The sequence below is a fragment of the Littorina saxatilis genome, linkage group LG16 (genome assembly GCF_037325665.1).
Source record: "Littorina saxatilis isolate snail1 linkage group LG16, US_GU_Lsax_2.0, whole genome shotgun sequence".
Lineage (NCBI taxonomy): Eukaryota > Metazoa > Mollusca > Gastropoda > Littorinimorpha > Littorinidae > Littorina > Littorina saxatilis.
In genome coordinates, this window is record NC_090260.1 from 9,933,389 (window position 1) to 9,944,428 (window position 11,040).

Below are 11,040 nucleotides of genomic sequence, written 5' to 3' on the forward strand. Positions count from 1 at the left end.
GTCTCTTCCGATCATCAAAGCATAATGCTACGGAAGTCGGCCATTTTTGCCAATATCCAAAAGCATATTGTCAATAACAAAGACGCATGGTTCCGGTTTACCCATCTGTACCACACGATGTTTCACTGATCGACAACAGCATACACTGACAACTTGAAATTCTTCTCGGGAATGTTTTTCAGCTTTACAAATGTCGATAGCATACCCTTTTCTGCTAACTTCCCGATGAAACAGGACTAAACCTATTATTTTCTGTCCCTAAACACCACAAAATGCCCAAAGTCGAAAGATGTAGTACAAACAGGTGAGCTTAGTTCACAGTTGCCGACTGACACAAACTTTCGCATTCGGTTTTTCTTATCTCGTAACTCCACACTAAATACCCAACTTCCCCTCTGAAGTATTGATGTACAACCTATGGCACTAACATTCATGTGAGTCGTTTATAACTGAGGTTGAAAAATTCGCTTCATGACGAGACAAGTATAAATGCCATTCACCCAAACTGAAAACGTCGCTGCCGTCTGCTCGCTTTGTACGGATTAGCTGTTCTCTTCTCCTCCCCTTGTTGCATCCTAGTTCTTCAGTTGTTTCTAGTTTTCCGTTGATGTTGTGTTTTGGTCTTCTTCATAAGTAGTCTTGTTCAAAATTAAAAAAACTCAAACTTCTTTTTGTTGTATACGAATGAACTAATAAAAAGCTGTTTAACAGCTGTGTTGTCAAATCGAGTTTTTTTCCAAAGTCAGTGTGGCGCCTGCGCAAAACTAATGCGCATAGGAAACGGCGTCTGCTATCAAAACCTAAGATCAACGCATCGACGCAAAAACTGTCATTTTGTAAGTTTGGAACAACAAATGAAGGTCAGAACAGCTATATAATCGCTATTGTATTTTCAGCGTAGCAATAGGGTCCGATATTTAGACTCGAACAAGTATCATATGCGACTCGTCTTCGACTCGTCGGCATTATACTTGTCTCGTCTAAATATCGGACCCTATTGCTACGCTGAAAACACAACAGCTGTTAATAATATTGATTCGAATGTGTTGAAGCGTGAAGGTATGAGTATACATGCGTTATGTAGGTGTGCGCATCAGACGTGTACGATATGTACAGCTGAACGTTCTCAACTTTTCAATCGCGGAAAAGGAGTCATCACAGCTATGGGGGATTTAGGGCGATTTAATAGACTACATTAGAAAATGAGTCTAGCTTTCAAAACCCAACGATGTGAACTTTTCAGATTACAGTACGTATAAGCACTGTTTATGAGGGGCTATATGCTATCAAGAAAAAATACTTCATTTGAAAAATGGTAATGTGCCGATTTGCCTGCCAGCAAGGGATTTACCTAAGAATACAAATCCTTGAACCAAACTGTTCTACCTCCACAAAATCTAAAACAACAATTCCGAAAAAAACATACCAAGTTGTAACTTAGTAAGCCAAGTACATACAATGAGGCGAGCAAGGGGAACAACCGAGAACAAACGAGACTCGTTTTTCAATGGCCAGTGCTTTTCATTTTCGCAAGGGAGGCAACAACATCGATACAAATGTAGTTCTTAAAATAAATCGCTCAAGGCGTACGTGCAACTGTTTATGCGAAAACATCGTTGAACTGCATTGTGATAGTGCTTATGGCGAACACATTGTTGACCTGCATTGTGATAGTGCTTATGGCGAACACATTGTTGAACTGCATTGTGATAGTGCTTATGGCGAACACATTGTTGACCTGCATTGTGATAGTGCTTATGGCGAACACATTGTTGACCTGCATTGTGATAGTGCTTATGGCGAACACATTGTTGACCTGCATTGTGATAGTGCTTATGGCGAACACATTGTTGACCTGCATTGTGATAGTGCTTATGGCGAACACATTGTTGACCTGCATTGTGATAGTGCTTACGGCGAAAACATTGTTGAACTGCATTGTGATAGTGCTTACGCGAAAACATTGTTGACCTGCATTGTGATAGTGCTTATGGCGAACACATTGTTGAACTGCATTGTGGTGGTGCTTATGGCGAACACATTGTTGAACTGCATTGTGATAGTGCTTATGGCGAACACATTGTTGACCTGCATTGTGATAGTGCTTATGGCGAACACATTGTTGACCTGCATTGTGATAGTGCTTATGGCGAACACATTGTTGAACTGTATTGTGATAGTGCTTATGGCGAACACATTGTTGACCTGCATTGTGATAGTGCTTATGGCGAACACATTGTTGACCTGCATTGTGATAGTGCTTATGGCGAACACATTGTTTACCTGCATTGTGATAGTGCTTATGGCGAACACATTGTTGACCTGCATTGTGATAGTGCTTATGGCGAACACATTGTTGACCTGCATTGTGATAGTGCTTATGGCGAACACATTGTTGACCTGCATTGTGATAGTGCTTATGGCGAACACATTGTTGAACTGCATTGTGATAGTGCTTATGGCGAACACATTGTTGACCTGCATTGTGATAGTGCTTATGGCGAACACATTGTTGACCTGCATTGTGATAGTGCTTATGGCGAACACATTGTTGAACTGCATTGTGATGGTGCTTATGGCGAACACATTGTTGACCTGCATTGTGATAGTGCTTATGGCGAACACATTGTTGACCTGCATTGTGATAGTGCTTATGGCGAACACATTGTTGAACTGCATTGTGATAGTGCTTATGGCGAACACATTGTTGACCTGCATTGTGATAGTGCTTATGGCGAACACATTGTTGACCTGCATTGTGATAGTGCTTATGGCGAACACATTGTTGACCTGCATTGTGATAGTGCTTATGGCGAACACATTGTTGACCTGCATTGTGATAGTGCTTATGGCGAACACATTGTTGACCTGCATTGTGATAGTGCTTATGGCGAACACATTGTTGACCTGCATTGTGATAGTGCTTATGGCGAACACATTGTTGAACTGCATTGTGATAGTGCTTATGGCGAACACATTGTTGACCTGCATTGTGATAGTGCTTATGGCGAACACATTGTTGACCTGCATTGTGATGGTGCTTATGGCGAACACATTGTTGACCTGCATTGTGATAGTGCTTATGGCGAACACATTGTTGACCTGCATTGTGATAGTGCTTATGGCGAACACATTGTTGACCTGCATTGTGATAGTGCTTATGGCGAACACATTGTTGAACTGCATTGTGATAGTGCTTATGGCGAACACATTGTTGACCTGCATTGTGATAGTGCTTATGGCGAACACATTGTTGAACTGCATTGTGATAGTGCTTATGGCGAACACATTGTTGACCTGCATTGTGATAGTGCTTACGGCGAAAACATTGTTGAACTGCATTGTGATAGTGCTTACGCGAAAACATTGTTGACCTGCATTGTGATAGTGCTCACGTGCCGTAATCTGCTAAGTCCACAATGTGTTCCCGTCTTGAGATAGCGAAAACATTGTTGAACTGCATTGTGATAGTGCTTACGTGATGTAATCTGCTAAGTCCACAATGTGTTCCCGTCTTGAGATAGCGAAAACATTGTTGAACTGCATTGTGATAGTGCTTACGTGCCGTAATCTGCTAAGTCCACAATGTGTTCCCGTCTTGAGATAGCGAAAACATTGTTGAACTGCATTGTGATAGTGCTTACGTGCCGTAATCTGCTAAGTCCACAATGTGTTCCCGTCTTGAGATAGCGAAAACATTGTTGAACTGCATTGTGATAGTGCTTACGTGCCGTAATCTGCTAAGTCCACAATGTGTTCCCGTCTTGAGATAGCGAAAACATTGTTGAACTGCATTGTGATGGTGCTTACGTGCCGTAATCTGCTAAGTCCACAATGTGTTCCCGTCTTGAGATAGCGAAACTGAACGATACACGTCTGCACCCAGTAGTCTATCAGGTTAATTGGTTGTCACATTTATTTGCTGCAAAACGAAAAGTGTCAAGTCAGAGGATATTCTTCCCGTGTGCTGTTAAAGATGGCGAACGGAAAGGTGCTCATGGCACCAATCAGTCGCAGTCCAACCTGATCTGAAAGACATCCGTACCTGTGTCTGATGCCTCGCACCCTGCCGCCGGAATCCTCAGAGACGTCAGACTAATAATTCCCGTCATCCTTTGCGTTGACTGTTCCGCAGTACAGTGGCTTCCGGTAAATGATTATAAGTCGCCATTTTGACATGCTCGCAGTGAATATTAGTGACACTGACGTATGTCAAACTGGATATATGGCTGATGTGGCAGAGTATATGGCAGACGTTTCTTGACAGCTCACGAAATCCCACTGTATGATTTGCCAAGAGCATACCCGCTTTGCCTCATTAGATTCCGCACCTTAACTAAGAAATATGAGAATAAAGTAAAAGTCGTGTGCGTGGACACGGAATAATCAAATGGAACCTATTAGTGTGTTTAGCATTGTATATTGATCTCGAACGCCTATTTACACAGACATACAGCCATGCAGGTAGGCAAGCAGGGTGCAGGCAGACAGACAGACAAACACAAGCACATACACACAAACACATACACACACACGCACGCACGTACGCACGCACGCACACACACACACACGCGCGCGCGCTCTCATGCACGCATGCGCGCACAAGCAATCACTGAAACAACTTATAAGCTCCATTTAAAATGCTTTCTGCAAAAGAGACATCGACATCGCGTACCAGTAGACACACATCATACACACACTCCTACAATATTTGATTGAGATGGCAGCTGCGGCCTTGCAGTGTATGATGGGACAGAAGTACAACATCTCAACGATTGCATCTTGGGGCGGAAGGTCGGGTGTTTTTATTTCACACTCAGAACCGAATGACTTTTGCAAATGTATTGCATCTGTACGCCATTTTAGAACAGTTGTCTGGTAGTTTTACCTGAACAAGTCCATTAGAGATGCCATGTGCTGTAAGAAACACATTCCAAAAAATAATTGTTTTTTAGGGGCTTTTGTTATGGGTTGTAGAAAAGTTGTTTTTTCTTGGAAACACTGAGGCAAGCAAACCCACGTGACATTGCAGGCCAATCGCCAGCGAGAGGCTAGTTTCCACATAAGGTCGCCAAAGATATTGCATGCTGAACAGATCAAAAATGTATTTAATTTAAAAACAAGTCGCGTAAGGCGAAAATACAACATTTAGTCAAGCTCAGTCGAACTCACAGAATGAAACTGAACGCATTGCATTTTTTCTGCAAGACCGTACACTCATAGCATCGTCTGTCCACCGCTCGTGGCAAAGGCAGTGAAATTCAGAAAAACGCGGTAGCGGTTGCGCTGAGGAGGATAGCACGCTTTTCTATATCTCTATTCTTTTTAACTTTCTGAACGTGTTTTTAATCCAAACATATCATATCTATATGTTTTTGGAATCAGGAACCGACAAGGAATAAGATGAAACTGTTTTTAAATCGATTTCGGACGTTTTATTTGAATCATAATCTTTATATTTTTAATTTTCAGAGCTTGTTTTTAATCCGAATATGACATATTTATATGTTTTTGGAATCAGAAATGCAATACCAAAGTCCGGCCTTTGTCGAAGATTGCTTGGCCAAACTTTCAATCAATTTTATTGAAAAATGAGGGTGTGACAGTGCCGCCTCAACTTTTACAAAATGCCGGATATGACGTCATCAAATACATTTATCGAAAAAATGAAACAAAACGTCCGGGGATATCATTCCCAGGAACTCTCATGTCAAATTTAATAAAGATCGGTCCAGTAGTTTAGTCTGAATCGCTCTACACACACACACACACACGCACAGACACACAGACACACAGACACACACACACACACACACACACACACACACACACACACACACACACACACACACACATACACCACGACCCTTGTCTTGATTCCCCCTCTATGTTAAAACATTTAGTCAAAACTTGACTAAATGTAAACATTTTGCTGAAGAACAGACAGTTAAAAGAAAACATATTGAACAAGAGAACATAAATCGATTTTTTTTTAAAAAGGGGGAATACAGAGCGCGTAACTCAGTCGGGCTGTGGGGACGCCTAAGGAAGACCCCAGGCGGAATTATCGACATGTTGTTCAAACTGTGGCCTGACTAGAAACTGACTCACCCACAGCGATCACTGATTGTGCGACAGCTGGGGGGTGCCTTGTTCTTTGCCACACCGGTGTAACAGGCCATTTTCACACATAGTCAGTTTTGACCGGGAGGTCATTCTGGGCTAGCTGATTTTGACCGGGAGGTCATTCTGGGCTAGCCAATTTTGACCCCCCCAGTCAGTTTTGACCCCCCCCTTCAAACTTTAAGAATAAGTACGTAAGGACCTTTTAAAACGAAATATATGTATGTGTGCACAAAATCTGTTGGAAAAATGATCTAAAAAAATAAAATAAAAATAAAAAAATTCTAAAAAAATAAAAAAAAGTTTTGACGCTTCCTTTAAAACTTCAAAAAAAAGTACACTAGGACCTTTTAAAACGAAATGTACGCATAAATGAATGCATCTATGCATCTCCACAAGTTTGGGGGGGGGTCATTCTGGGCTAGCCCAGAATGACCTCCCGGTCAAAATCAGCTAGCCCAGAATGACCCCCCGGTCAAAACTGACTAGACCAGTCAGTTTTGACCCCCCCCCTTCAAACTTCAAGAATAAGTACTTTAAGACTTTTTAAACCGAAATGAATGTAAATGTGGACAATATTTGTTAAAAAATTGATATTACAACAAACAAAACAAAAACCCTTAATTATGAAAAAAGAAAAAAAAAAGTTTCGACGCTTCCCTTCAAACTTCAAGAATAAGTACACTAGGACCTCTTAAAACAAAACATACGCATGTATGTATGCATCTATGCATCTCCCCAGGTATGGGGGGAGGGGGTCAAAATCAGCTAGCCCAGAATGACCCCCCGGTCAAAACTGACTAGGCCAGTCAATTTTGACCTCCCCTTCAAACTTCAAGAATAAGTACTTTACGACCTTTTAAAACAAATTATATTGTATATGTGCACAGTATTTGTTGGAAAAATGATTTTTTGTTTTAAATCGAATTTTTTTTCGAAAAAATCTTTCTTAAAGTTTCGACGCTTCCCTTCAAACTTCAAGAATAAATACACTAGAACCTTTTAAAACGAAATATACCTATATATTATGTATGCATCTATGCATCCCCACAAGTTGGGGGGGGGGGGGCAGTCATTCTGGGCTAGCCCAGAATGACCTCCCGGTCAAAACTGACTAGGCCAGTCACTTTTGACCTCCCCTTCAAACTTCAAGAATAAGTACTTTAGGACCTTTTAAAACGAAATATATGTAAATGTGCACAGTATAAAATCGAGAAAAAAAATCAAAAAAAATTACTTAAAAAAACTAAAAATAAATTATAAAAAGTTTCGACACTTCCCTTCAAACTCAAAGAATAAATACACCAGGACCTTTTAAAAACGAAATGTACACATATATGTATGCATTTATGCATCCGCACAAGTGTTTTTTTTTTTTTTTTTTTGGGGGGGGGGGGGGGCAGTCATTGACTGGCCTAGTCAGTTTTGACCGGGGGGTCATTCTGGGCTAGCTGATTTTGACCCCCCCCCCCCCCCCCAAAAAAAAAAAAAAAAAACTTGTGGGGATGCATAGATGCATACATATATGTGTACATTTCGTTTTAAAAGGTCTTAGTGTATTTATTCTTGAAGTTTGAAGGGAAGTGTCGAAACTTTGTATAATTTATTTTTATTTTTTTAAAGTAATTTCTTTGGATTTTTTTCGATTTTGTTAAAAATCATTTTTCCAACATATACCATGCACATTTACATATATTTCGTTTTTAAAAGGTCCTAAAGTACTTATTCTTGAAGTTTGAGAGGGAGGTCAAGACTGACTGGCCTAGTCAGTTTTGACCGGGGGGTCATTCTGGGCTAGCTGATTTTGACCCCCCCCCCCCCAACCTGGGGAGATGCATAGATGCATACATACATACATGCGTATGTTTTGTTTTAAGAGGTCCTAGTGTACTTATTCTTGAAGTTTGAAGGGAAGCGTCGAAACTTTTTTTGTTGTTGTTGAAAAAAAGTTAAGGGTTTTTGTTTTGTTTGTTGTAATATCATTTTTCTAACAAATATTGTCCACATTTACATTCATTTCGGTTTAAAAAGTCTTAAAGTACTTATTCTTGAAGTTTGAAGGGGGGGTCAAAACTGACTGGCCTAGTCAGTTTTGACCGGGGGGTCATTCTGGGCTAGCTGATTTTGACCGGGAGGTCATTCTGGGCTAGCTAGCCCAGAATGACCCCCCCCTCAAACCTTAGATATATGTAGTTATATACATATATGCATAAATATTGTTTCTAATCGTCTTAATGTACTCATTCCTTAAGTTTGCAGGGGGGGTGAAAATTGACTAGAGGGGGGTCAAAACTGACTAGCCCAGAATGACCTCCCGGTCAAAATATGCTAGCCTAGAATGACCGGGGCTGCTTCAAAATAGGCTGCTACACCGGCTTGTGAAGGAAAATGACACAATCTGTTTCACGTACATGTACTGCATGCGGGTTTCCATTGCAGTTGGACGTTTTAGATCTGAGTACAGATGATTGTTCGAATTTGTGGTGAAATATTTAGATTGTATGTCTTGCAAGGTGTGAATACTGGTAGATTTGTTGCGTTGAAGTTGTGTGCACGTGTTCAGGGTATATACAGCAGAAAATCCATACCTCACAATCATGTTCATCCTCTGTGTAGCCTGTAATCCGAACTAAATGAAGTTTCAGTGAACAGTTGGCAACCATTTTTGGAAAGTGTCTTCGTGGTGTGTGTGAATCAAGGGGTGTGTGAGGACACTTGACGATCACGGCTTTTTTCAGAGAAACAATCTGTGTGCTGAATATTTTGGCATTGTAGTAGCCTGTGCATTGGACAACAAACTATACAGTCGTGTTCCTGACCAAAGAAACATGAACCGATAAAAAAGATCGCCATCTTGTGGAGTGGATCGGAGTTGTAGGTTAGTGTTGATGAGTGTGTGTGAGTATAGTATTACTCAGGGGGAAACATGTGCGCTCAGCATACGGGCAAAATAGGGTTTGCATATTGCAACCACAAAGGCCGGTGACACTTCCGCGGAGTAAAATCGTCAAAATGGGTGTAATATTTACAGCCATCTCGGCATAAGCTTGCAGTTCCCCCGAAAGCAGAGTATGGCTGCCTGAATGGTTGGGGTAAAAACGGTTATACACGTAAAAACCCACTCGTGCAAAAACATGAGTGAACGTGGGAGTTTCAGCCCATGAACGAAGAAGAATAAGAAGTTTATAAACAAATGTATTATGATTTATCCCATGACCTGCCTCTTTGTCTCTGTTAGCTGTAGAGGGGATTATTCTGGATAATCCATCACAACCATATGGATTATCCATCACAACCGCCAGAGGCTCGGTAATACCTGAAAATCGACCCCAGGGAAAATATGCACGATATTCAGAACTCGGAGTGTGTAACCTATATATATATAGCTATTCTGATGGACACGTTTTTATTTATTTTTTATTTTATTTACGAGGATGTATATCGCGCACGTATCTTACCACACAAGGCGACTCAAGGCGCATGTTACCTATTAATGCCGTGTGAGATGGAATTTTTTTACACAATATATCACGCATTCACATCGGCCAGTAGATCGACTGCCTTTAGGCGCTGCATCCACCTTTCACGGCCTATTATTCCAGGTCACACGGGTATTTTGGTGGACATTTTTATCTACGCCTATACAATTTTGCCAGGAAAGACCCTTTTATCAATCGTGGGATCTTTAACGTGCACACCCCAATCTAGTGTACACGAAGGGACCTCGGTTTTTTGTCTCATCCGAAAGACTAGCACTTGAACCCACCACCTAGGTTAGGAAAGGGGGGAGAAAATTGCGGCCTGACCCAGGGTCGAACACGCAACCTCTCGATTCCGAGCGCAAGTGCGTTACCACTCGGCCACCCAGTCCACGTGGGGGAATTCGGGGGCTGTGATTGGATGGTCTCTTCCGATCATCAAAGCATAATGCTACGGAAGTCGGCCATTTTGGCCAATATCCAAAGGCATATTGGCAAAAATGGCCGACTTTCTTATCTCGTAACTCCACACTAAATACCCAACTTCCCCTCTGAAGTATTGATGTACAACCTATGGCACTAACATTCATGTAGTCGTTTATAACTGAGGTTGAACAATTCGCTTCATGACGAGACAAGTATAAATGCCATTCACCCAAACTGGAAACGTCGCTGCCGTCTGCTCGCTTTGTACGGATTAGGTGTTCTCTTTTCCTCCCCTTGTTGCATCCTAGTTCTTCAGTTGTTTCTAGTTTTCCGTTGATGTTGTGTTGGTCTTCTTCATAAGTAATCTTGTTCAAAATTCTTTTTGTTGTATACGAATGAACTAATAAAAAGCTGTTTAACAGTTGTGTTGTCAAATCGATTTTTTTCCAAAGTCAGTGTGGCGCCTGCGCAAAACTAATGCGCATAAGAAACGGCGTCTGCTATCAAAACCTAAGATCAAAGCATCGACGCAAAAACTGTCATTTGGTAAGTTTGGAAAAACAAATAAAGGTCAGAACAGCTATATAATCGCTGATGTATTTTCAGCGTAGCAATAGGGTCCGATATTTAGACTCGAACAAGTATAATGCGACTCGTCTTCGACTCGTCGGCATTATACTTGTCTCGTCTAAATATCGGACCCTATTTGCTATTTTCAGCGTAGCAATAGGGTCCGATATTTAGACTCGAACAAGTATAATGCGACTCGTCTTCGACTCGTCGGCATTATACTTGTCTCGTCTAAATATCGGACCCTATTGCTACGTTGAAAACACAATAGCTGTTAATAATGTTGACGAAGATAATGATGATGATAATGATGATGATGAGGTTGTGTGCGCGTGTGTATGTGTGTGTGTGTGCGTGTTTGTGGAGGGGAGGGGGTATGTGCAAGTGTGTGTTGGATTGTGTGCGAGCGTGATTGCAGGCATGAGTCGCGCGTGTGTGTTCG

General features: G+C 41.4%; 1 protein-coding gene across 1 annotated transcript; it reads right to left on the reverse strand.

Annotated features, from left to right (window-relative positions):
- Window positions 1-1,950: 1,950 nt before the first annotated feature.
- LOC138949847 (uncharacterized) lies at window positions 1,951-3,303 on the reverse strand. The gene has a single exon (XM_070321627.1). It carries the CDS (start codon window positions 3,301-3,303, stop codon window positions 1,951-1,953), a length of 1,353 nt encoding a protein of 450 aa, XP_070177728.1.
- Between the last annotated feature and the right edge of the window lie 7,737 nt (window positions 3,304-11,040).